The sequence below is a fragment of the Elephas maximus genome, chromosome 25, assembly GCF_024166365.1.
Source record: "Elephas maximus indicus isolate mEleMax1 chromosome 25, mEleMax1 primary haplotype, whole genome shotgun sequence".
NCBI classification, from domain to species: Eukaryota; Metazoa; Chordata; class Mammalia; order Proboscidea; family Elephantidae; genus Elephas; species Elephas maximus.
In genome coordinates this window covers 37,294,068-37,321,119 of record NC_064843.1, presented here as the reverse complement: position 1 = coordinate 37,321,119, position 27,052 = coordinate 37,294,068, and the positions used below count along the sequence as shown (strand labels likewise).

Here is a 27,052-nt window from a genome sequence, read left to right as displayed (position 1 = left end):
ACTTAACCTCTGTGAGCCCCAGTTTCCTCATCTGAAAAATGGGGAAGGTAGCCTCTACCTCGCAGGGCTGATAGGTGGGTTCAGTGAACTGGCATCCATAATGCTCTTAACCTAGCGCCTGGTTTGTCACAGGTGCCCTGCAGGCTGGAAGCTGCAAGTAAGGGAAGGACAGTGAACGCCTAGTAGCTGCTGCAACCCTGTAAACCCCAGCGAAGACCCTGTAGTGGAGAAGGGACTATGCAATTGAGAAGGCCAGGGTCAGAAAGAACCCTGTCAGTTAGCATAGGATGGAAGTTGGGGGTCTGATGATCAGCCACCCTGACATTCTCTCCCCTTCTTCCCTCCCTCCACAGTTGTGGCCATGCTTGGCATGCTGTCACCCTCCAGCCGGGGAGCACTCATGACCACGGCCTGCTTCCTCTTCATGTTCATGGGGTAGGTATGAGTGTGCGGGCTCTCGGGGCTGGCACAGACCTCCTTCCCTCCAGCTGACAGGTCCCTGTGCTATGGATCCCTCCTGTTTTCCCACAGGGTGTTTGGTGGATTTTCTGCTGGTCGTCTCTACCGCACTCTAAAAGGCCACCGGTGGAAGAAAGGAGCCTTCTGTGTAAGTATCCTAAACCTCCCCCTGGCATCTGGTGGGGAGCCGAGAAGCTTCCTCCTGGGCAGAGGCCATAGGCCCAGGAATCAGAGCAGCTAAAGTGGAGGAGTGGAGGCAGGCCCTGGGGGGATTTCAGGGCCAGAAGCTGAGCAACAACATGCCGAGGGTCAGGAATACTAGGCTCTTAGCCACAGGCTCGCAGAGGGACCTCTTAGGCCCTTAGTTGTCCCAACCATAAAATAAAAGGATTTGAATTTAGATGATTTTAGCCTACATTGTTTGATGGCTTAAGCAAGAGAAGAAATAGGGAATTTAGAATGACAGAATGTAGGCATCAAGCCCAGGTGTCAAAGTTTAGGGTCAAAAACTGATCAGCAAGGCTGCTGGGAGAGTACCCTGCCCAACAGAGAGAAGAGGCCAGGCCCCATACTGCCATCAGCCTGGGTCCCAGACTTCAATGCCTCATGTCCTCTTCAGTGAGGACAACTGCCCTTCTCTCTGTTCTCCTGGTGGCCAGGAGAGAGCTTGACAGGAAAAAAGACCATAGACGCTGGAGGAAAACGGGGAAGTAGACATCACCTCCTGGGGAACCCTCAGCCCCTTCTCCTAGAGCAAGTAAGGCCCTTAGAGGAAAGCCTTCAGGTGGCTGGATTCAGAGAACCCTCTAGTCCCCACGTTTGGAAGCCATTTTCATAGCTGTCAAAAGACCAGGGAGAGGTCAGGCTGCCCTAGCTCTGGCTGCAGTAGCCCTGGCACATAGTAGGCTTTCAGTGAAGAAGAAACGTGATGGTGATTATTCTGGACGAATCAAAGAGAAATTACTGAGTTCTTGATATAGCAGGTATTTTTCTCAGGCCACTGAGTGCTATGAGCTGGGATCTAGAGAGGAGTAAAACACACTGCTTTCCTCCACTGATGAGGCTCTTCTCAGTTGAGGTCTTCTGTCACATACCCTCCAGGATCTGCTCTCATCATGAGCCCAGTCTCGGCCCCAAACCATCTGCTAGCATTCAGTGGTAGGGTCATTCACCTAGCCCCCCAAGCAGAAACCTGATAGCTTCCTTTCCTCCTCCTACTCCCCTGTGTCCCACCTCTTCTCAGACATCAAGTGTTGAGGGTTTTCTTGCTAAATGTTCCAGACTTTCCTCCCACCTCTTCATCTCCAAGGAGCCCTGGTGGCACAGTGGTTAAGAGCTCAGCTGCTAACCAAAAGGTTGGTGGTTCGAACCCACCTGCTGTTACGTGGGAGAAAGATGTGGCAGGCTACTTCAGTACTGATTACAGCCTTGGAAACCCTATGGGGGCAGTTCTACTCTGTCCTATACGGTCACTATGAGTCGGAATCCACTCGACAGCAGTGGTTTTGGTTTCTGGTTTTCTTCATCTCTGAGCTCAGACCCAAGTTCAGGCATCTTTGCATCTCACCTGGACCCTTGACCTTCCTGGTTGCCCTGTAAGATTCTGACCCTTCCCTGGTGGCCTGCCTTCCTCCACCAGTGGGCGTCTGCTGTAGCCCACAGCAGTGCAGGCACGCACTTTCTCCAGCTTTTGCCTGGGCCACCTCCCGTCTCCTCACTTGTCCCATCTGGTCGGCGTCCCCTCATCCTTTAAGTCTTAGCTCCAACATTACTCCTCCTTCCCTTTTCTGACCTCAGTGTCCGCCTTGGTGCTCCAGTGGAGCCTGGGCAGAGCCTTATGCCTACCAGTAGTACCTCTTGTGTTGTTTCTACTTTTATAGATCTGTCTTCCTCTTTGGAACTTTTTTTCCTGTTTTTTCTCTTAGTATCTAACACTGTGCCCACTCCATAAATTTCAGCCAGGAAGGAGATGAGAAATTGCCTGCTACACAACAGAGTAAAGCAGGAGTACAAAAGAAGGGAGGAGATGACCTTTGAAACCAGACTTAATGGTCTGACTGAGACTAGAAGGACCCGGGAGGTCATGGTCCCTCGACCTTCTGTTAGCCCACGACAAGAGCCATTCCCAAAGCTAACTCTTCAGACAGGGATTGGACTGGACTATGGGATAAACAATGATACTGGTGAAGAACGAGCTTTTTGGATCAAGTAGACATACGAGACTATGTTGGCATCTCCTGTCTGAAGGGGAGATGAGAGGGTAGAGGGAGCCAGAAGCTGGCCAAATGGATACGAAAAGAGAGAGCAGAGGGAAAGAGTGTGCTGTCTCATTAGGGGGAGAGCAGTTAGGAGTATATAGCAAGGTGTTTATAAATTTTTGTATGAGAGTCAGACTTGATTTGTAAACTTTCACTTAAAGCACAATAAAAATTAAAAAAAAAAAAAAAAAAGACCTTTGAGCTGGTCCTCAAAGATGAGGGTTTCAGCTGGAGGGAAGTAGCCAGCAATGGGTCTCAGGTTCTCAAATTGCTTAGTTTACAGTCATGGCTCTCTTCTTATCTGGTAACCTTGAACAGCCCTCTGAGCCTCAGTTTCCCCATGTCTCCACTGGGGATAATTACCTCTCAGGGGTGTTGCGTGGATGGAAAGAGACTGTGCATGTCAGGTCCTCAGCACAGCACTGTTCCATGGGAGAAAGATGTGGCAGTCTGCTTCCATAAGGATTATGGAAGTGGAGGCTCTGAGGTGTTGGTAGCTCCACCTATGTAAAGGCCCAGGGATGGGGATATACAGGAACAGTGAGTGACCAGTGGTTAGGTGCCGGGGACAGCGGGCCACAGGTGATACTGGCAGTGGAGGTTGAGCACCAGGTCGTAGAGTCTCAGTCAGTGTGGTCAGCGACCCGCATGGATGCTCAGGCAGCCACAGCAGCCTGGGCCCTGGAGGCCCCAGCATGGCAAGAAGGAGCTTCGATGGTAGGTTGGGAACTTTGGTTCCACATGCCTGGGCTTAGCCCAAAAGATTCTGACTAAATAGAATACACCGCAGTTTGCTGAGAGCTTGGGCACTGGAGTCAGACCGCCTGTGTTGGGACCTCTGCTCTACCCTTAGCTGGCTGTATAAAGTCGGGGGCACAGAGGTGGTTAACAGTGCGGGGCCTCAGTGTACTCACCTATACAAGGGAATGATGATAGTCCTTCCCATCTAGAGCTGTAGTGAGGAGCAGGTGAGATGGTGTATGTAGAGCCCAGCGCCTGCCACCTCAAAGACTCAATTAGAGCTTATCTGCCGTTATGCTACTGTCACAAATCCAGGTGGTCTGGGTTGGGGCCAAGACATACATGTTTTGTAAAGTTTTATTCATTTGTTCACTTATTCAACAAATATTTATTGAGCAGCTACCCTGTTCTAAGTGCTGGGAGTACATCAGTAAGGGAGACATAACAGCAATACATAATTACAAACTGGGACGAGAGCAAGAAAGGGGCAATTCAGGGATCTAAGAGGACATAAAACAAGAGGCCTGTCCACTCTAGGGGTCAGGAAAGGCTTTCAGGAAGGAACAATGCTGAGCTGAGTCCTGAAAGGCAGGAGGGGTTGAGAACCTCTGGTCTGGGAGCCTACTGGGCCAGGTGGAAGCTGCCTGGATGCAGCTCCTCATCCTGGCCCCTCTTACTTCCAGACAGCAACACTGTACCCTGGGGTGGTGTTTGGCATCTGCTTCGTGTTAAATTGCTTCATCTGGGGAAAGCACTCATCAGGAGCGGTAAGTGCCCTCCCCTCCCCCAGCAAGCGAGAGTCAGCTGTGCTCATCCCCACTTCCCCAGGTCACTTCCTGCTGTTCCCCTTCCCTTTTCTGAGTCCTCAGAGCTCTGTTCCCAGCCTTGGGGCTGAGCGCTAGCTGGGGTTTCCCCAGCTCTGCCCATCCATTGCCCTGCCCTGGCCCTGGCCTTCCTGCGGGCTCTTCCAGACAGCTGGCCAAAGCTCACTTCTCTAAAGGGAAGTTTCCGCAGTCCAGGGGTCAACTGGGGAATTTCCCTTTGTTCTCAACCAAGGGAGAGTGGCCTGGTGTGAGTGTATTAGGTCACTATCCCAAAACAGGGCTTTATGCCCCAGCACCAGCCCCTGCAGATCGAGGAGGGAGGAAGGGGAAGATGAGGTTGTCTGTCCCTTAGAGCGGCGACCCTGCCAGCCTCAGTCCATTGCTAGCAGTGCCCAGGACTTAACTGAGTAGGTTTCTGAGCTCAGTTGTGGGTGGGGGAGATGGGTTCTTCATCAAGTAGCTGGGCTGCGGTAGGGGTGGGGCAGGCATTTGCCATCCCCTCTACCTGCAGGTGCCCGGAGTCATGCTCTTCATTCTGACTCCCTCCATTTTCTATACCTGTGTTCCTTCTCTCTGTCTCAGTATTTTTCTCCCATTTAAGAACTACACACTCATTGTAGGAATTTTGGAGAAGTACAGAGAAGTTAAAGAAGAAAATAACACATCCTCAACCACCCATGGATAAATACTATGTAGATTAGTGTACGTTTTTTCCATCCTTTGTAGATACATTTAAAATGGAGTTATATAACTTTAAAATTATAAACTAATGAGCATTTATACGGTGCTTGATTTGCAGTAAGCACTGTCCTATACATCTTACGTATATTCATTTCTTCCTTTTTGCACAGTTCTTGTGCACACGTAATACCATACAGAAGAAAACAAAGAAGAAAACGAGGGCTTGGTTCTAATCTCCCCACACCCCACCTGAGGAAATACTGTTTGTTTTTTGGCATAGGCTTTTCCAAGCATGTAGCCGTGTAAATATTGGGGTGTTTTTATAAAAAGGGAACCCTTCTATGTGTACAGTGGTTTTGTTGTTGTTGTTTGGTTTTTTTTTTTTGATAGAACAAGGAGTTTATTGCTGCCACGCACTAGTTCCTGGGGCTTTGGTGTTAGGTCACACATAACTGGAGAAATGTAACGAGTCCCCCTTAATCTCAGCGACCACCTTTACCACCACTCCCTTACAGGAGTTTCACAGCAGGTGTTGCAGACACCAGTCATTTAGCTGATTTCCCCAGCATACCCAGACTGCCCAAGGATGTTATGGGCCTCAAAATCAGTGCAGCATAGAGCACCCCTGTTGTCACGAAAACGGGAGGAACGTCTGTGGGAGGTTCTTTAACTGGTGGCCCAAGCACGTAGACCACTCTGTTAATGTGGTGACCCGTGTGGGGTGCGAGCTAGCCAGGAAAATAGAGTCTCAGTCGGGTTCTTCTTTATGGAAAGCCTCACACATAACTGTGGGAATGACAGGGAACCCTGCCAGCCTCAGTCCGTTGCTAGCAGCTGCCTGGGACTTACCGAGTAGGGTTCTGAACTCCTTTGGGGTGAGGGCGATGGGGTCTTCATCAAGTAGCTGGGCTGCAGTGGAGGTGGGGCAGGCATCTGCCACCCACTCTGCCTGCAGGTGCCTGTTTTAGAACCTGCTTTTTTCACTTAACATATTGTGTTTTATTTTAGCAAAATTGGGAACACATTATTTATGTAGTTTTTTTTTTTTTCTTTCTTTCTTAATGTACCACATTTAATTTCCTTTCCTGACCCTTTCATGTTCTCAGTCCTTTCTCTCCCTGTTCTGTCCCCACTTCCATCCTGGATGTCTGGCTCCTCTGGGATACCATGGTTCCTTCTTCACTTGGAGCCCAAATGACCCCCTCCCATCTGTTCTCCACTTGTTCCCCAGGGCTGGAGCCAGCCCCAGGAGGTCCTGGCCTTGAGTATGGGAGCCCTGTGGGGGACTGTGCCTGCAGGACCTTCTTCACGTGGCCCTGTTATGCATGGGACCCCTCCTTAGCCTCCCCTGGGCCTTGTGGGGGCCTCATGGGCACTGTATCCACAGGTGCCCTTTCCCACCATGGTGGCTCTGCTGTGCATGTGGTTTGGGATCTCCCTGCCCCTAGTCTACTTGGGCTACTACTTCGGCTTCCGCAAGCAGCCATATGACAACCCTGTGCGCACCAACCAGATTCCCCGGCAGATCCCCGAACAGCGGTGGTACATGAACCGGTTTGTAGGGTGAGTTATTGGGCAGGGGGCTTCCAGGGTGGGCAAGACCAGTAGTGCCCTGAGCTATCTCCCTAGGGGGACATGGAAGAGGGTAATCTGTCCCCGAGGGTGCTGTGACCCCTGTTCCTGCAGCTCCTGCCAGTTCCAGTAGACTTCATGAAGGCTTAGCTTCCACTCCAAGCTAAAGAGGACAGGGTTGTAGCCACACTTGGTGTGAACCTAGGAACCAGGATAGGGAAGGGGAGGGATGAAAGGGGGTGGTAAGACAGATTAAACCACTACTTAGACCTCAGGCAAATCACCTCACCTCTTTGCACCTCAGTTTCCCCATCTGTAAAAAATGGGGAGAATGGGAGAATGATCCCCATCCTTCCTCCCTCTCAAGGGGTTTAATGGTACAGAAGCATGCCAAAAGAGGTGGCTGACCCTGTACCTGTGTAAGCACTGTCATTCATGGTGCTTGGAGGGAGCTTGGGGCTTGCAGATGGCCTGGCTCTCCTGGCAGTGTTAACCCTCCCCTTCTGCTGCAGCATCCTCATGGCTGGAATCCTGCCCTTCGGCGCCATGTTCATCGAGCTTTTCTTCATCTTCAGTGTGAGTACTGTGGCCTGAGCCCCTTCTCTACCCTCTGCTGCACACACAGGCTTCACCCACTCCATCCTAGTCTCCATCCAGTAGGCGGGGTTACTGCCAGTGAGGTTTCAGATGGGCCATTTAACCTCTCGGAGCCCCCATTCTTCACCCTGAAATAGGAGTGACAGTCCTCCCTTCTCAGAATGGCTTGGAAGGTTAAGTGAGATATGCTATGGGTACAGGATCTGATGTGTGGGAAGGGCCCAGTAAATGCAAACTGCTTCAATAAAGTTGCAATCAATCACCACCATTATTAGTATCTTTGTTGCATCTGCTTCAGTTTTTGAGTCCCTACTTGTCTTTACTTAAGTTACACAAAACTCTTTGGAAAATGGGGGGTTGTGATCCCTAATCCATAGGGTCATTGTGAGGCTGAAATGAGATCATGTTTGTGAAATGCACAGTGCTTGGTGTGCAGAGATGGTGATGATGGTTACTCCTATCCCAGGAGTACCCTGGTAGCCAAAGCAAGAGTTGGCTGGAGGGCTCCTTAGAGTCACGCAGGCCTGGCTGACCCACCTTGGTGCCCAGCGCAGATAGGCCCTCACACCAAGTCGGTACTGGGCAAGTATCCACTGCTCTGGAGTGGTCCTGTCTTCCTCACCCTCTCAGCCTGCCCAGAAGAGGGTCAAAGGATGGGTAGGCTGCCCTGGGGCCTGTGCATTCTCCCTGAGAGGGCTCCTTCATTCTGCTTGTGCGATACTGGGCCAGTCGCCCAGCCTCTCTAAGCCTCAGCCCTAAAAGGCCAAGCTTCATAGGATCACATGTGGAAATGTATAAGGCACATAGTGCAGTGCCGGACAAGCTGCCAAGTTCAGGCTGGCACCCACCCAAAGCAAGCTCAGCTATGCCTAGCCCCTCCCCAAGACCAGCCTGGCTCACCCTCTGCTCTAGGGAGGAGGGGCAGCCAGCCACATGCCAGGCCACAGGCCCTGATGGTGTCGTGCGGGTGTCTCCATTCCTTCTCTGGAGGGAGGCAGTATGCCAGTCCTCGAGCTCCTGAGAGATGGCATTCCTGAGACCAGGCAGGGTGTGCCGGGGCAGAGGCAGCTGTGGAGGCAGGCCTGCTGAAGGGCAGCTTTGCTCTGTCTGCAGGCCATCTGGGAGAATCAGTTCTATTACCTCTTTGGCTTCCTGTTTCTCGTCTTCATCATCCTGGTGGTGTCCTGTTCCCAAATCAGCATCGTCATGGTGTACTTCCAGCTGTGTGCAGAGGTGAGGGCAGTGGGGCCAGGAGGTGGGGGGGGGGCTGGAACCGGCCTTGAACAGGTTAGTGAAGTTGTGCAGAGAGGTTAGTCTGGGTTTCCAGTATGGTCCGCCCTTTTCCTGGCTCTGAGATCTTGAATAAGTAAGTTACTTCTCCTTTCGGAGCCTTCATTTCTTCAGCTTTGAACTGGAGTTGAGGATACCTACCTCGCAGCATAGTTGTCACTGTGACGTCACGAGAGGACATTAGGCTTATCAGTGTTGAGTCCATTCCTGTAGTAGTTTTTCCAACAGGCTCATGCAGATTGGGTGATCTGTCCTCCCACTGGGAACTAGCTCTTGGCAAGAGGGGTCAACAAGGGCTCTGGACAAGAGCCTGGCTTAGAGTCCTGGCTCCTCCGCTTAGTGCTCCAGGCAAGTTGCTTAACCTCCCTGTGCCTTCTGTCCCTCCAGTAAGTCAGGGATTGTAATAGGACCTGCCTGAGGTGCCTGGCGCAGGGATTAAATGAGCTGATTCTCCATAGCGTGTAGAAAGGTGCCTGGCACATGGCAAGCATTTACACAGGAAATGTTCGTAGTTGTTACTACTCTTTCTTTTTTGTTGACTATTTTAAAATTGAGGTATAATTTATAAACACAGGTTCACTCCTTGTAATGTACAGTCTTATGAATTTTTAGAAACAATCTTGTAACTACCATCATGGCAGAGATTGAAAACATTTCCATCGCCCCAGACATTACTGTTCCTACCCAGTCTCTAGCTCCTCAGGCAACCGTGAAACTTGGCAGAAGAGGATTTTCTTGGAGCCAGTGGTGACCCTTCTTCTGCTTCTTCTCAGGATTACCGCTGGTGGTGGAGGAATTTCCTAGTCTCTGGGGGCTCTGCGTTCTACGTCCTGGTCTATGCCATCTTTTATTTTGTTAACAAGGTACTGCCCTCCTTAAGGGAGCCCCTTTGCCTCTCGGGGCAGGAGGGTGCTGGGGGGATGGGAAACCAAGCATGTGGATCTTTTCCACAGAGAGAGGGGAGGACCAAAGCCATGCTAGAACTGCTGCTGCTCTAGAACATGCGTCTTTTTAGGAAAAAAAAAATCTGTATTCTCGGACCCAGTTCTCTATGTTTGGGAGACAAAAGCCTTCAGGATAAATGACAACAGACTGCATGGCAAAACCTATGCGATGCAGCCAAAGCAGCACGTAAAGAAACATGGCACCTAACAGTGAATGCATTTTTTAGGAAATAAGAGAGTCTGATAATAGTTTTCACTTCAAGAAGCTAGAAGAGAGGAACAAAAAAACGAAAGAATAAAGAAAGTTAATGAGAGGAGTTAAAAGTGGAAAATGCTGAAATAGCCTTTAGTACCTAAATTTAGGACCTCGGGCTTCCGGTCTCTGAAGGCTTCGCCATTCAAGTTCTGCAGAGTAAGGAGAGGGCGGGAAGGGCTTCACCGGCATCCAGGAGGCCTTGCTGCCGCCTGCCAGAGGTGAAGTGTGGGCTGAGAAAGGGAGCCAGGCTTCCCTGACCCGGGCAGACTCACAGAGCTCATTTTCCCCCAAGAGTGGCGTGAATAAGAATACAAACGATCCCCAGAACAGTTTTGATTATTTCATGAATGACACATAAACCAGATGGTCCATTGAGGGGAGTGTAGGGTAACTGGTGGGCCCCTCCCTCTGAGGTTATACAGAAAACAATCCTGTCTCTTTGGGCCTCCAAAGCCCAGACAAAAGTAGTCCCCTGCTTGCAACCAGGGTTTATTCCCAAAATGGAGTTGTGGGTTGGTTGATTGAAGCTTGGAATGCCCTTCCCAAAAATATCAGGCTGGAAAGAACTTTAAGGATCGTTTAGTACAGTGTTCACTCTTCTTTCTAGATGACCATGTTCCTGCCCTCCAGCAGTCCCAACAAACGATGATATAGCACAGGGGTCAGCAGACTGCAGTCTGGGCCAACAGGCCTGCTTCTGTAAATGAAGTTTTACTGGAACATAGCCATGCTCATTCGTTTACATGTCATCTATGGCTGCTTTTATACTGCAGCAGCAGGCTTGAGTAGTTGCATCAGAGACCGTATGGCCCGCAAAATCTAAAACATTTGTAATTTGGCCCTTTACGAAAACGTTTACCAACTCCTGATCTAGCACATCCACTGACAGAGAGGACATTTCCTCCTGACACTCATTCTTGCTCTGGACAGCTCCTACCGTTATCAAGGCCTTCCTTGATCCGTGATGAAATCTGCATCCCTGTAACTTCTATCTTCAGACCTTAGCCATGTGCCCAGGATCATCCGGAACCAATCTGATATCCCTCCTATGCAGCTTATAGGAATCAGAACTCTTTGAGTGGCAGGTGACCAAAACCCAGTTCAAACCGGTGTAAGCAAAAGGGAGTGTATTGGCTGATATAACTGGAAGTTTTAAGAAGTTGGAATTCTGGCCAGAAGCATGGATAGATCCAGGACTGCAAATGATACCAGGGCACTGTGTCCCACCTCGGCTCTGTATGTTTGCTTAGCTTCATTCTGCAGGTAGCCTCTTTCCAGCTTAGCAGGCCTAGATCAAGGAAAAAAAGTCTTTCCTTCACCATTATATATCAGTCCCAGGGAAGATCTCATTGGCCCTGCTTGTGTTGCAGGCCCATCCCTCAGTGGTTCACCAAGGCCAATCAGATGGAATATTCTGATTGACTAGCTTAGTCTTGTGCTGGGGTTGACAGTTGCAACAGAACCACAGAGTAGGGAGTGGGTTCCCCAAAATACCTGGAAGAAGGAAGACAGGGAACAGTTTGGGCAAACAAAACCCAGCTACCATAGCCTCCTACACTGAGGCTCTGAGATCATGTCACAGCCTTCTGTCCTTCCTCCTTTCTGCCCCAATCTGCCTTTTCTGTTCTCAAAACCCCTTCTTCTGGCCCCAGTTACCTTCTCTGTAAAATGAGGGCCTCGGCCTGCGTGAGGTCTAAGCCCTTTCCAGCTCTGCCTTCTTGCCTTTGTCCCTTTCCTTTTTTACCACCACCCTGCCCTTCGCCTTGCTCTTGCCCCCGTCCAGCCACGAGAATGTTTAAAAGGAGAGATGGAGGTTGAGCCTGCAAATATGGCTTTTACTCCCAGTTTAAAGGTTATTTACTCTTAGGGAAAGAGTTTCAAATAGTGGCCTTTATCATTTTCTTGCTGGGTTTCTGTCATTTTGTGACCACATGCCTACCCATGAGCCCTAGAACAAACCCCGCTGAAGCCCTGGTGTACTGTCATGTCATGGTACCAGAGCACCAGATTAGCTCCATGTCCCAGGAAACACTACAATAACACAGATGCTGGTATCCTTTCCCAGAACTCTAACCTCCGCCCTGGTTATAAAGGAGTCTAAAATGTGCTGAGATAAAAATCGGTGTGAGATTTTAATGGAAGTGACTGAGGCGTTCTCTGGAGGAGAGGAATGTAGGCCAAGGCAGGCTGATGGTGGCATGCTGGTCCTTAAAGCTGGGAGCTTTGGACACCCCCAACCCTGACTGCTCCTCTAGCCATCCAGGAGTCTGCTATTCAGGGGACTAGAGATGGCCCATTGGCCCAGGAAGTGGCACAGCTATGGCCATTCCTGCCTATGGCATTCCAGCTTGTCTCCCAGTCTTCCCTAGGAAGACTCCTCCTACCGCCACAAGAAATGGCCTGGGACAGTGGCATTGGGCCTTGGATTTCTGGCCCTCTATACCCAGGTTCAAATCCCAGCACCTTCTACTTCCTGGCTGTGTAGCTGTGGGTGTTGTTTAACCCCTTTGTTCCCCATCGGTCAAATGGGAATAATAATGTACAAGGTGGTCATGAGTATACAGGGTGATACTGGTACACACGAAGGTTAGCCATGGCTGTGAACCTCGTCAGCGCCTCGCTGCGTACCTGGAGCAAGCCCTTGTTCCAAGCCAGGCCTCAGTTCAACCACTAGATCAGTGAGGGTTGGGGCCCAACAGTTTCTCATGGCCGCCTGGCACTAAATATCCACCCATCTGTTCTTCTTGTCCCACCTGTGCCCCAGCTGGACATCGTCGAGTTCATCCCCTCTCTCCTCTACTTTGGCTACACGGCTCTCATGGTCCTGTCCTTCTGGCTGCTCACGGGCACCATCGGCTTCTACGCAGCCTACATGTTTGTCCGCAAAATCTACGCTGCCGTGAAGATAGACTGATAGGGGTGGACCATGGCCAGGCCCACTCTGTCCTTGGACAGGAAAGCCACCCTGCGTGGGGAACTGCAGGCACGCAAAATAAAATAACTCCTGCTCGTTTGGAATGTAACTCCTGGCACGGTGTTCCTGGATCCTGGGGCTGTATGGTGGGTGGGAGGACCTGTAGATAAATCTTGATTTTTCTTCATCATCTTGTTCCAGTTCTGTGTGGGATGAGTTTTTTGTGGGTTGTTTTTTCTTCAGTGCTAAGAAAGTTCCTTCCAGCAGGAACTCTCCAACCTGTTTGTTCAGGTTTACTTTTGGTTCGAGGCTTTTTTTCCTTAATTTTTTAACAAACGGATCCAGGATGGATAAATCCACTGAGATACTGGGTTTTGGTCACTGTCTCCACCTCAGTTCCTCGGGGCTATTGGCCACCCCCTGACTACCTGGAAGAGGAGAAGCTGGGCCTTATGGGGCTTCATTGACGCTTCCAAGCCTCTCTCTGCTCGTCTTCACCATTGACGCCATGACAAAGCACAGCTGCAGCCTGGACTTTGTCCTCAGTGCCATGCAGCTCCACCAGCCCTGTTTCCTCCCCCATCCCCTTCCCAGCCTCCTCCAGGGCTGCCTGAGGCCAGGCTTTCCGTCAGCCCTTTGGGGCAACTTGTCACCAGGAGCGAGCCCAAGGCTTGGTTGCTACAAGAAAATGCCCTGGATGTGGATGTACTTGGGGCCAAGAGCCCTAGGACAGCAGGAATCACCGCAGTTCAGAGCAGCAGGAGGTTGCTCGACCCAGCAAGGAGGAAGAGACTTGAAGTGAACTGGCCATAGCATTGTGCCAAGAAACCCTGGGCCTGGGGCTAAGTATTTCCAGGGCCAAGCACCTACATCTGTGTCTGGGAAGGGGTGGCTAAGGCTGCCAGGGTCCTCACCCCATCAGGATTGCTCCCCAGCCCTTTCTGCAGGAGGTTGCTGCTCTTTCCAAAGCGTGCTGGTGATGGGTCCCCTTCTCCCCGACTCCCAGACAGAACAAGGGGGCTCTGTGATCTCAGGTCCCCTCCTTTCAGTGGCTGGGCAGAGGCATTCTCTCCCTGGGGTCCCAGGCCTCAGTGCCCACACACAGCTCTTTTAGCCAGACCCATCCCCTCTACTCTGTCTGAGTTCTTGCCTCCTCCTCTTTGGGATTTCCAGAGAACTGTGAGAAGGAAGATGGAAGGTAAGTTCTATAATGCCTTCCCCAGATCCTAGGAATAGCCAAGGAACCCAGTCTCACGTTGGCAGGAGAGAGCTAACGTGGCTGCCCTAGCTCCTCTCCCACCCGCCCCCCCCCCTTCCTGACCCCCTGCCTGCCCCTGTTCACGTCAAAATCATTTGGTCTTAAGTCGTAAGAGACCAAACCCACTCTGGGATTAGAGTTGAAGTAACAGCCGCTCACCCTGTGCCAGCCCCTTTGGGACTCCCACCACAGGACAGAGCTCAGGATGCTGGTTAGGCTAGGACACCCTTCCCCCCAGACTCTCCCAGCAGCCCTCACCCTTGTGCCGGCCCCTTTGGGACCCCCACCACAGGACGGAGCTCAGGATGCTGGTTAGGCTAGGACACCCTTCCCCCCAGACTCTCCCAGCAGCCCTCACCCTGTGCTGGCCCCTTTGGGACTCCCACCACAGGACAGAGCTCAGGATGCTGGTTAGGCTAGGAACACCCTTCCCCCCAGACCCTCCCAGCAGCCCTCACCAGCTCTACCAGTCAAACCAGTGAACTTCTCAGTCTCTTGCCTCACGGCGACTCCGCAGTGCCAAGCGGCGTCCACCAAGAATCAGGTTGGAGAAGAGGGAACCCAAGTAGTAGAGAAGGATATTGGAGTCTTACGTGCATTCAAATCTTGATTTTTTTCCCCCCGAAGGAGATTGTTTCTGGGGAGAGTGGGGAAATGGACTCCTCATAAGGGGTTCAGACATCACCAAGTTTTCTGACTTTTTAAATCATCATCATTATTATTTTTAATTAAAAAAATGCCTGTATGCCTTTTTGGTCCAGTTGTAAATAAATATGTCGTCATCCTGTTATGTCTCTTGAATTTCATGTAAGGGTTGTGGGGTCTGAGGTGAGACAATGTCCCCAGATGGGTTGGGTTGAGTGGTTTCCCTCAAAATTCTCTCATGCCAGGCTTCCTAGGGCTCAGGCCGCTGCTGTTCCCTCGCCCACAGCCTCTCCCAGCTGCTCAGCCCCTCCATACTGTATTGCAAACATTGGCCCTTCTGATCCCACAAGCAGGAAGCAGCAATTGAATGTGAGCTTTGGTGGCAGTAAGACCTGGTTTTGTGTATTTTACTGCCAAGTCATTTCACCTCTATCATGTAAGTACCCCTTCAATTGCAAGCAGCAGAAACAGATCAAACTTACTGAAGCCCCAAAGAGAATTGATTAGCTCCTGAGTCATGAAGGATAGGGGTTGATCTGGCTTCACCTCTGCTTGGATCCAGGTGCTCAAAGGATAGCCTTAGGCCTGTCCCTTTCTCCACTTGTGCTTCTCTCTGGCCCATTGTCCACTGTCTTCCGTATCGGAGAGGTGGGGAGAGCTTGGGTCAGAGTACTTTACGCTGACTTCAGTTTGGTAAGCCCAGAGGAAAAAAGATGTCTCCCTCTCTGCTTTGATGTATTTAATATACATTTATTCAAGCCAGATAAATCCCAGAAGAGGTCTCTGATTGACCCAGGTTGTATTAATGTTTGTGTATCTTAGACCAATCACATATCCAGGGAGATGGAGTATGATTACAGCCCAGGCCTGAACCATATACCCTGAGGGTACTGGATACTGTGAAGTGAATTTCAGCCCCACCATTCTTCCCTTATCTCACTTAGAATGGAGATAAGGGAAGAATGGTTTCCCAAGGTAAGGGATGGAAAGCAAATAAAACTTAACAGTTACCTGTTATACCCTATCCCCTCCAACTCCAAGCCTTGGTTTCCTTATCTGCAGTGGAAAATGGTGCTGGTACTATTTATGGACTACTGTGCAGGCATTTCCAAACATTTCATATATTAGCCTATTTAATCCTGATTTTGTTATTAGCCCCGTTTTACAGATGAGGTAACTGAGGTATCAAGTAGTTGTAACTGCTGGGGGGCCCATAGCAGGTGAGTGGTGGAGTAGTATTCAAACCAAGGTGCCTTGGTTGGGACCCCTGCTGAAAATTTGCGTTTCTAACAAGTTTCCAGGTGATGCTAACGCTGCTGGTTAGGGACCAATTCTGAGAACCACTAGTAGAGCAGTGGGTCTCAAGATTTATTATACATGAGAATCACCTGGGGATCTTGTTAAACTGTAGATTCTGCCTCAGTATATCTGGGATGGAATTCCAAATTCTCGGCAGGGGTTTAAACCGGAACGAATGGGTATAAAGCCCTGAGTCTGAGGCAGCCAGACCCAGAACCTGTCTTTCTAACCAGTATACTACAGCTGCCTTTAAAAAAAAAAATAAACAGCTTTATTGTGGTATAATTGATATAAAACAAACTACAAAATTTGACTTTTTTTTCTTAGTGCCTTGGTTTTTTCTTTTTTTATTGTGCTTTAGATGGTTTGCAGAGCCAATTAGTTTCTCATTAAATAATACACATCGTTTTGTGACATTGGTTGCCAATCCCCACCATGTGTCAACACCCTCCCTTTCTTGACCTTGAGTTCCCCAGTTCCGTTCATCCAGCCTTCCTGCTCCTTCCTGCCTTCTTGTCCTTGCCCCTGGGCTGGTGTGCCCATTTAGTCTCGTATACATTGTTGAGCTATGCGTATTATTGTTTTATGGGCCTCACATTTTGATAAGTTTTAATGCACATGAAACCATCATCACAATCAAGATCATGAACGTATCCATCAGCCAAAAAGTTTCCTCATGCCCCTTTGTTGTTCTGCTCTCTAGCCCTTCTCCACCCCCAGGGAACCACTGAGCTGCTGTTACTATAGATTAGTTTGCATTTCCCAGAGCTCTGTGGAATCAGTATGTATTCTTTTTTTCTTTCGTTCAGCAATTAAGATTCATCCATGTTGTTATATGTATCAATAGTTCGTTCCTTTTTTTAATTTCGGAGTAATATTCTATTGTATGGCTATACCACAATTTATCTGTTCATCTGTTGACAAACATTTGGGTTGTTTCCAGTTAACCCTTAAAATAAAGCTGCTATGAACGTTTCATTTATGTACAAGTCTTCATGTGGACATTTCCTTTTCTCTTGGGTAAGTACTTAGCAGTGAAATGGCTGGGTCATATGGTACGTGTGTGTTTAACTTAAACTGCCAAGCTTTTTCCTAAGGTGGTTGTACCATTTTGCATTCCCACCAGCAATATATGAGTCGCATTTCCTCTACATCCTAATACTTGGTATAAACCAACCAAACGCAGTGCCGTAGAGTCAATTCCGACTCATAGCGACCCGATAGGACAGAGTAGAACTGCCCCATAGAGTTTCCAAGGAGCGCCTGGCAGATTCGAACTGCCGACCCTTTGGTTAGCAGCCGTAGCACTTAACCACTATGCCACCACGGTTTATGGTCAGTCTTTTTCATTTTAGCCATTCTGACTCGATGGTACTGGGTGTTGGTAACAGGTATAAAGTGGTATCACATTGTGACTTTAATTTGCATTTCCCTAATGAAAAATTAAATTGAGCATCTTTTCATGTGCTTATTTACTGTCCATGTATCTTCGGTGAAGTGTCTGTTGAAACCTTTTGCCCATTTTTTATTGGGTTGTTTGTTTCCTTATTGCTGAGTTTTAAGAGCTCTTTAGATATTCTGGATATATCAGATATGTTTTGCAAAGATATTCTCCCAGTCTGTGGCTTGTGTTTTCATTCTCTTAACTGTCTTTTGAAGAGAAGTTTTAATTCTGATGATGTCCAGTTTATTTCTTCTTTTATGGACTTTGTTTTCGGTATCATATTTAAGACATCTTTGTCTAACCTAAGATCACAATGATTTTTTCGTATGTTTTCTTCTAGAAGTTTTATAGTTTTAGGTTTTACATTTAGGTCTATGATCCATTTTGAGGCAATTTTAATATACAATATATATGAGGTATGGATCCACATGTGTTTTCTTGCATATGAAAATCCGCCTGTTTGAGTGCCATTTGTTGAGAAGGCTATCCTTTTGCCTTTGCCTTTGTGCCTTCGATAAAAATTGTCCATAAATGTGTGGATTTATTTCTGGAATTTGCATCCTGTTCCATTCATTTGTCTACTTTTATGCCAATACCACACTTTTGGCTCCCGGGGTGTAGCAAATGGTTAAGCCCTCAACTACTAGCTGAAAGGTTTGCAATTTGAACACACCCAGAGGCACCTCTGAAGACAGGACTGGCAATCTGCTTCTGAAAAACCACGGCCTTTCAAAAACCCTTTGGAGCAGTTCTACTCCAAACACATGGGGTTGCCATGAGTCAGAACTGACCGGACAGTAATGGATTTGGTTTTGTTGTGTGCCAGGCACTAGCCTAGGTTCAGGAAGGCAGGCGTGAACAAGACAGACACATCTCCGCTCTCATGAGAGTTCTCAGCACAGTGGGGGAACACAAATAACCAGGCTTATCCAACACAGTGTGGCCTCAGCGAGGGATGGGTGACCTGGGGTAGCCAGGGCCAGAGATGAGTAGCACCTGAGCTGAATCTTGAAAAATGGACAAGAGTTAGGGAAAGAGGCATGAGCGAACATTCAGACTGGGAGAGCAACACAGACAAGGCCAGGAGAGGTGAGTAGGCGGTGCATGTGGAGAGGAGGCACCTTCTGAGGAATTTGAAAGATTTACAGGAAACCCTATAGGGCATTTCTACGCTGTCTTACAGGGTCACTGTGAGTCAAAATTAAGTCAATGGCAATGAGTTCTAAGAAATTTGAAGTTTCTCCGTTTGATGAGGAAACTAGGGGAGAGCTGTCAAGGCCGCAAGGTGTTGTCAAGAGCTGCCCGGGGCACGCACCACCACAGCCCGGGGTGCCTGCTCACCATAGCCCTCGCCCTTGCAATCCTGAGTCAGCTCTGATAGTGGAACCTGTGAGGAAGGGGCCTCAAAGTTCATCAACCCAAGTCAATGTTTAGTTTTCCTGCTGAGCAAGGACAAGGTGGGACTTTCTTGAATTTTTGTGTTGAAATCGTATCCTTGGAGGAAAATTTCAAAGTCCCCAGAGCTGTAATCAGGCCAGTTGCCGATTACCAGTAATTGCCATAGTTTTGGATAGATTTTTCTCAGATTGGAAAGAACTCGTCCAAAGTTCTTTCCCAGGCCAACAAGATAGTGCAGAGGCCTGAGACCGAAGGTGAGCAAAACCTTGGAGTCAGAGCCTTGTGTTTGCTCTTCCCACTTGCGCAGGAAGTACCCGTCTCACCCTGACCTCCTTCCTTGCCCTTGCAGCAGGTCTAAGCCAGGTGGCCATCTCTCCACAGTGGGGACTGGGAAATGGACCCGGAGACATTTACTGCCTCAATTCCAATGACTGGAGGAGAGCTGCCTTCAGAGAGTTTCAAGCCCTGGGGAGGACCCTCACGGGGCTTCTGCGCCTCCGTACATGCTGTTGCCCTCGCCCACCCAGACGACCTTGCTACTCCTTGAGGGTGTGAGGCATTCATTCATTCCACACAGAGTTACTGAGCCCCAGGCTGTGTCGGGCACTATTCTAGGTGAGTGGGACACAGCAGCAAACAAAGTCCCCAAGACATAGAGAACAAGGCGAATGAATGAATGTACAATCTAATATCAAGTGGTCAGAAGTGCCACAAAATCCAAATCAGAGAAAGGGAAGGGAGAGGGGCAGGGCGTTTTTCAGGAAGGGTGGTCAGGGAAGTCTTCCCTGAAGAGGTGAAATCGTAACATTTGAACAGAGACTTGAAGAGCGGAACCAGCTGTACAAATATCTGGAGAAGGCAGCTCCAGGCAGACGGACAGCAAGCAAGAAGGTCCTGAGCCAGGCTTGAGAACCAGCAGGAGGCTGGTGTAGCTGGAAAGAGATACGGAGGGGAGTGGCATAGGAGGTGAAGTAGAAGAGCCACGGGGAGCACTTTGTGAGACTCGGGCCTTTGGAGTGATTGGAACAGAGGCAGGACATGGCCTGTCCTAGGTTTAGAGGCCACTCTGGCTGCTGACTGTCCATATAAGCACCTGGCACAGAGCAGGTGCTCAGTAAATGTTAGCGGAACGTCTCATTGTTTTTCAGCTTTGCCATTGGACGCGAGCTCACTGAAGGCAGAGAAGCTAGAACAGTCATCTCGTAGCCCCAGTGCCCAGTACATACGGGATGCTAACATGTGTGAATAAACAGGTGAGTGAATCAGAGCAAGCAGCAGTGGGTTCCCCACATTAGGAAAGTGGCTGGGACATGCCCCTGACAAGGCCAGCCATGGTGTGATGGAAGGTGCCATGCAGCAGAGAGCAGATAAGCACCGTTGTCAAGGCCTGAGGTGCAGCTGGGTCCAGATTTGGGCTGCTGGAGCCGACATGCACCTGCCAGCCACCAGGTATGGGCAGCAAACCACGTGAACACCAACTTCCAGGATCACCGGGAGCTTAGAGGCTCACTCTGATTCCCCAGGGAGTGTCAATGACAGGTGCTCGGCACAAGAGACACCCAGAGGGTGGAGCCTGGCCAGGCAAGGGTGCCCAAAATTCTGGCTTTAGATTGTACTTGGGAGGTGGTAGTAGTTGTGGGCTGGGGCAATCATGGGCGACTTTCTGAAGGAGCTGCCACCTGGACAGATGGATAAGGTTCAAACTGAAGACACTAGAGAAATGAAGTTGTAAACACCTCCCCTTAACTCCAGCTGCCCTGTGTGAGTTCCCCTCTTCTCTGAACCATGCCTGATACCCCTCTCCACTGTCTGCAGTAAATGCCTTGGTTTGGCATTCAGAGTTCCTATTTTCACAAGTGGGTCTCAACCTACCCACCAGCCTTGCCTTCCCCATGCAGCCACACCCAGGGCACTTGCTGTGCCCTGAACACATCCTGTAATTTCATACCCAGTGCCTTTGCTCATGCTGTTTGTTCTGCTGAGAATTCTCTTCTCCAACCCCACTTTCTCAACAACTGCCTAGTCCTCAAAGGCCAGCTCCAGTGTCCCTTCTCCAAAGAAGTCTGCACCCTCTGGTCCCATATCACATTCAGTTGGAGTAAGCTATATGCCAAGCTGGACTTAGTTGTATTCTGTCTCCTGAGGGTGACCATTACATACCAGTTTAGGCCTCTTGGCGTAATTATTAGTAGCACTCCCTTTCATTTCCAAATGCGTTCCAGCTGGATGACAAGTTATATGGTCACCCTTCATCTCCTCCCACCCTTCTCCATTCAACTTAAAGCCTCTGGACAGGAAGAATGCCTTGTTACTTTGTTTTGTATAGGGTTGCTATGAGTCGGAATCGACTCAATGGCAGTAAGTTTGTTTTTTTTGGTTTAGCACCCTAGGTGGTGCAAATGATTAACGTGCTCTGCTGCTAACTAAAGGTTGGAGATTTGAGCTCACCCAGGGGCACCTTGGAAGAAAGGCCTGGCCATCCATTTCTGAAAAATCAGCCATTTGAAAACCTTATGGAGTGCAGTTCTACTCTGACACGCACGGGGTCGCCATGAGTCTGGAATCGACTTACTGGCAGCTGGTTTCTGGTTGTTTTTTTGTTTGTTTTTAGCATAATACTGACATGACTGGATAAAGTCATTCACAAAACAAATAATTATTGAGGTGCTGGACATAGCCACATGGCGCAAAACAGCAGATAGATGGGCCCTTGTTCTGACACACGTTAGAGGGGGAAAGATAAAACAATATCATTTCAGAGAGTAGCAAGTGATATGGAAAAAATCTGGAAGGGATGGGAGATGGGAAGGGTGGAGAATCATTCTAGGCAGGCAGGCCAGGGAAGGCCTCTGAAGTGATGTTTGAACTGAGGCCAGAACGAATGAGGGAGCCAGAGAAGAGGGTATCTGGAGGAAGAAAATTCCAGAAAGAGGGAAAAGCAAGTGTAAAACCTTCGAGGATGGAACATGCTTGGTGTTTAAAGGGCAGCAGAGAGGCCAGGGGCAGGTGTAAAAGGAATGATGGAGGGTGGCTGACGGGGGTAGTCAGCAGGACAGAAAATACAGGGCTTTGTGGCCATGATAAGAAAGTAGGATTGTTTTGCCAGTGGAGGGTTTTGGACAGGGCGAGTACATGATCTAAGCTGTTTCCCCCCGCCAGATATAAAGGTTTTCATTTTATTTTTTTATCATGCATATAGAAGACAAGGTGCCATCAATCCTCTTCTGACTGGACAAAGCCACCTCACAAATATTTCTGTTTAGAAGCAGAGACATCATAGTGGTGCCATTACAACACAGCCACCAGGGCACAGAATCATCCAGACCACCCAGAGTTAGATTTCTTTTGGGAGGTTTTCTCACAGAACGTGGTAACAATGCCCAGTCTTAAATCCTACAAAACCACCTTCTTCAAACTCCACTTCTAAGTACAGTTATAGTAACAGGCCACAGTAACTTGATAACAATCGTGAATAGTCATAAGTTTCCAAACGGCACAGAAAAATTACACTGATACTCTTGTAAATGTTCTCAACTAAAAGCAACAAGCAGGCCTATGCGGCTCAATTTCCCCACCCCACTGAAACGGATAAAGGGATGATGCAGAGAGTCTTACTTAACAGCGGCAAAATAAAAAGCATTCATTTCCTACATACTCAACATTATACCTGGACAGAGAAAGAGACAGAGAGGAAGAGAGAGAACGAGAGAAAAGGACAGAGGAAGAGAACCTCTAAAGTTACATTGTTCTGTTACGGGTTTTTCTAATTTACAAAAGGTATTGGTGAATCAAAAAAGGCAGGAAAACTCAGGGGCTCTCCTCCCTCCACCCCGCATGCTCTCTGCCACTCCTGCCTTTCCATTGCGCTGTGGCTTCTGTTGCCCTCCCCATCACTTTGGGCTAAGGTCTCCCTGGGTCCTTGGGAGCACAGGCAAGGCCTTCGTGGGAAGGACCTGGACAATGTCATAAGCCCCCCAGAAATGAGACACGAGACAACAGCCCGCAAGCCTGGTTGGGAAGAGGGAGGCTTGGAGGAAAGGGAGAAGAAAGTGGAGTTGGGCTAAAGTTAGTCTCAAAGAACACAGCATAGGAACAATGAACTCTCCCTGCTCCTGTGGGCCTGGACTGCCTGGTCTCTCTGTCCTGCAGCCCTCCATGGGCCCCCTCGAAGGTTCTAGGTCTTGTTAAAGGAGCAGAGGGGCAGTCTACTTTCTGGACCTCTAGAGAGAGAGAGAGAGGAAAGTTCAACAAGAAAGCCTGTCTCCTTAGCTGTTTGTAAAAACCTTGTTTCTTTAGTTTTTTTTTTTTTCTTCCTTCTGTTTCTGGGCAGGTGTAGACAGGCCTCATGACCAGAAATACCTCTTCCCAGCACCCCCAGCCTGGCAGCTGGAAAACACTGAGGCAAAAAGCCTGAATGCCGTATGGGTCCAGTGACTGGGGCCCATGAAGGTGGGCTCCTGGAAGGAATGCTGTCTTTGCCCCTGCCTCAAGCACATGCCCAAATAAACCAGCCTGGCAGAGTTCCTGGGCGAGGGGAGTTGTAGTTCTCCTGTGCATTGACAGGTGGCCCACCTGGGCCCACAGGTAGTTCCTGAGGTCCTTGTAGACCACGGGTCAGGAACAGGGCTGACGGCAGCCTGGGCAAAACTCATCCAAAAGGTCTTTGCCAGGTGCTGGTGGAGCATGGCACAGACCTTCACAGTCGATAGGCCACGATGTAGGACAAACACAGGAGTAGAAAGAGCAGGGTGATCACAAAGAACGCACTGCCCTCTGCTTCGTGCCCTTGGCCTTCTCCATGCTCAGTAGCCATCTGCTAGCCGCATGTCCATTCTGCCAGATGCCCAACAGTCTAGTTGGTGGTAGCGTAGCCTGTGGTCCTGAAGCCGTGGAATGTCTAGGTCTGGCAGATAGCCAGCACCAAATGAACCTGCTTCATCTTGGGTGATGAGGCTTAGCTTGCCACAGCCCATGTGTGAGGCCACCATGATCACAGCCAGCATGAAGGAAAAGCCCAGCATGTTGTAGGCTTGAAGTAGGAGGCCTCAAAGATGCACTGGTCATCCTAGCAATGACTCATAGGCGCCCATGTCAAAAATGGATGGGAAGGCCATGACGGATAGGTCCAGGCCGTGAGGGTCAAATGACATGCACATCTGCAGCACTGGCATGTAACAGCAACGTGATGTTGGCACAGAAGCACACGTGGAAACACGAAGGCCACAATCTGGGAGCTGAGTACACTGAACTGAACGTCCAGAGGAGCCAGAATGCTCAGAGGAGAAAGGAGATGGTAGGGGGCCCCTCATCAGCCTAAGCACAGGTCCACAGGAGACTGAAGGGAGTCTTAGGTAGGGAGCATGTCCCAGGGCAGGACTTAGCCCGACTGGAACCCGTAGGGCCTAGGAGGGACCTCTATGGGCCACCGTGCTAGGCCCTGCCTGGCTCCGCCTGGCCTATCCCCAAGCAGGTAGTACTGCAGAGGGTTGGGCCACAGGTCCTCTTTAATAATCTGGGCAACCCTGTCGGCCTCGGCGAGGCTGTGCTGTGAGAACCAGCTGAAGAAGCTGCGGACGGTGTCCCGGTTCCTGTGTACGAGGGCGGGGGGTTCCTGGCCCCGGTGCCATCGGATTCGAGTGGCAATACACACCACCCGGCCTGAGGGTCTGCATTCATACTCCTTCACGATGACTTTGTTCCGGAAGTAGGGGTTGCTCCAAAATCGGAACTTGAACTTGCAGCCGGTCCTGGCGTGCCTGAGCTCCCTCACCTCCAAATTCATCAGGTAGCCGAGCATGTCTTCATCTCGAGGGCTGATCATGGCTGACAGCTGCGGGTGATTCAGGAAGGCGGTGACCCAGAAGCCTGGAATATTCTGTATAATGAAGCTCCTCCGGGCTAGGTGCAGCCGGCGCATCCGCCCAAACCTACGCTCAAGCCGGAGGTAGGCCCGGTCGGCCTGGGCACTCACCGCCTCCAGCTCCCACTGGATGGCCTCCAGTGGGTCCACGACAGGGCCATCAACGTTCAGGGGCCCTGGAACCTCCTGCTCCTCCGCTACCACCTCCAGCTTCTCCTCCGCCACCAGCTTCTCCAACACCTCCATCTTCTCCTCCCCCACCTCCTCCGCCCCCACCTGCGGCTTCTCCACCTCCTCCATGAAGATGGCGCCCTCCTCAGTCGTCACTTCCTCGGCCTTCCCGCTGGCTCCCGCCCGGCCCCCCCACCCTGCGCCACGGGTTTCTGGGGCCTCGTCCCCGACAGGACCGTCTTCCAGGCTCCGGCCAGTCACCACGGAGGCCACTTCCCGGCGCTCTGGGGCAGGCGGGGCGCTCCCAGGGCCCGCGGCCGGGTCGGGGTGCCCGCGCGACCTCGCTTCTCGGGCCAGGGCCTTGGGGCCGGCCGGCGGACACGCGTCGGCTTGCAGGCCCCCAGCGCCTTTCTCTGCCATCACCTGTGGGACCTGTGGCCTGGGGGGCTCGGGCGCGCGGGCGACACAGGCGGCTCTGGAAAAGGGGGCGGCTGACAGCGGCTGCGGGACGGCGGGTGGGAGTCGGGGAGGTGCGTTCTTCTCCGGAGCGCGCTCCGCCCCTTGCGCCCACCCTTTCCGGATGTGATTCGCAGGGGTTTCTCGGATGTGAGGGGGGCCTGGAGGACTAGAAGAGGGACAGGGCACTGCCCGGTGGGGACGCGATCGCGGGCGACGGCCAGAACTGGCCCCAGATTAGTAGGGCGCTGGCGGTTGAGGGAGAAGTGCAGGGGTGAACCGAGCAAGGAGCAGCTTGGAGCAGGCACCAAGGGACAAACTTAAGCCCTGATCACGCCACTACGCCCAGGTGATTAGTGTTCCCCAGATTTGGGTGGACAGGTGGGATTCGCTCGGCTCCCAAATTCGACTGTGGCTTTGGGACAGCTGTGTGACACTTGCACCTTGTACAGGATAAATTATTCAGGCATACACAGAGGACTCAAGAGGTAGCTTTGGAAGAGACTGACCAGACTCAAACTGGGAGCCACAGATGACAGGTCGGAATGAAAAGGCCTGGGGCAAGAAAGGTCTTACAGTACTGCAAACGAGGGAGCAAGTGGGTATCTGTCTGGGTTCCCCCGTATGACTGGATCTTCCTGTGCTGGGTGGCTGCAAGGAGGCGGGTCTTGCTTCATCTGTTGTCCTAGGCCCAGGGGCTATTGCTCTTTGCTAGCCAACTCACAAACACAAACTCCAGAGTGCAAGCTGTATTCTTGGGTAAGCTAAGACCCTGGTTGGACCAGACCCTGCAGCCCTGACCCTGCAAATACAGCTGCACTCCTGTGGTCTCAGCTGTGGGGGAGGGAGTGGTCAGTACTCCCAATGCCCCCATTTCTGCCTGGAACCCCCTGCCACCTCCTCCAGAAAGCCTTCAGTCTTCTCCCACCCAGGGGATAAGATAAACCCCCTTCTCTAGCTGTTCCCTGGGGTGGACAGCTAACATTTGTCAATTATAATGGAAGGCCAAAGAGATGAAGGATCAGCCCACTGCCTTTTACACAAAACACCTGTATATTAACACAAGCACTTGGGCTGGGTCCTGAGAGTAAACGGCATTACTTGGCTCTATAACACTGGCTTCAGGCCACAGAAAAGCCAGTTCAGTCTGAGGGATGGGAGGATCTCAGCACAAGGGACAGGGCCCAGGATGATGATGACTATCTACATTAGGGTCTGGCCAAGCAATGCCATCAGGTGAGTATCTGTCAGCCTCAACAGTGCCTGAACCCAATGGTTGGGCACAAGCGTGGGCAAGGTCAGGTCCTAGCTCTGTCACTTACCAGCTGTAGATCTTAGGCAGCGGGTGACTACGGTAGACCTTTGTCTTTTCTTGGACAACCAACATCCATTCCTCATCTTAATAGTACCTGCAACTTCCTCTGGGAAATCACTTCTCCCCTCGTCTTAGCCTTGTCATCACTGGCTATACTGATTGGTTCTAGAATGGCACAGAACTCCATCAGGGCCAGTGAAACATGTTTACTGGGGCTTCTGTGAACAAAAGGACTCCTTTTCTAACAGAGCCTGGGAAGGGTCCCTTTCTGCTCCTGGTCAGCACTGTGTGAGAATGAGAGGTCTAGAATCATGGCAGCCTTCTACTCATACACAAAAGGAGAAGCCCCTCTGCACGGCCTGAAGTTGAAGTCACAATTGCACAAGATGGGGCAGAGAGAAACAGGAACGATGAGACCAACCACGTTTGAGCTGCTGGATCAATCCTACAGACTGCTTTACATCAGGCATTTTCGGTTACATGAAATTGCACTGCTTAAGCCAATTAAGAATTTGATTTTCTGACCCTTGCATCCAAGACTTTTTAACTGATAAAATGATGCCACCTACCTCAAAGACATCCAATTAAGACATTTTCATTTAAAAGTACAGAGTTGTACAAGGTGCTAATGTGAGGAGTTGTTAACTCTCTGCCCTACACTCACCAATCC

General features: G+C 50.3%; 2 protein-coding genes across 2 annotated transcripts in view; one reads left to right on the top strand and one right to left on the bottom strand.

Moving 5' to 3' along the window:
* TM9SF4 (transmembrane 9 superfamily member 4) overlaps positions 1-14,576 on the top strand; it is a 50,509-nt gene extending 35,933 nt beyond the window's left edge. The window contains exons 11-18 of the mRNA XM_049869080.1: positions 354-435; positions 532-607; positions 4,142-4,225; positions 6,351-6,526; positions 7,048-7,111; positions 8,246-8,365; positions 9,196-9,285; positions 12,387-14,576. Coding sequence (XP_049725037.1) covers positions 354-435; positions 532-607; positions 4,142-4,225; positions 6,351-6,526; positions 7,048-7,111; positions 8,246-8,365; positions 9,196-9,285; positions 12,387-12,536 — 842 coding nt within the window. The 3' untranslated portion in view covers positions 12,537-14,576. The remainder of the gene's footprint in view (positions 1-353; positions 436-531; positions 608-4,141; positions 4,226-6,350; positions 6,527-7,047; positions 7,112-8,245; positions 8,366-9,195; positions 9,286-12,386) is intronic.
* A 2,946-nt stretch (positions 14,577-17,522) lies between these two features.
* Positions 17,523-26,454, bottom strand: LOC126067335 (putative testis-specific Y-encoded-like protein 3). Its single transcript, XM_049869136.1, has 2 exons — positions 26,390-26,454; positions 17,523-25,236 (listed from the first exon to the last, which is right to left on the bottom strand). The coding sequence occupies exons 1-2, from the start codon at positions 26,452-26,454 to the stop codon at positions 23,958-23,960; spliced, it is 1,344 nt and encodes a 447-aa protein (XP_049725093.1). The 3' UTR covers positions 17,523-23,957.
* Positions 26,455-27,052: the final 598 nt, after the last annotated feature.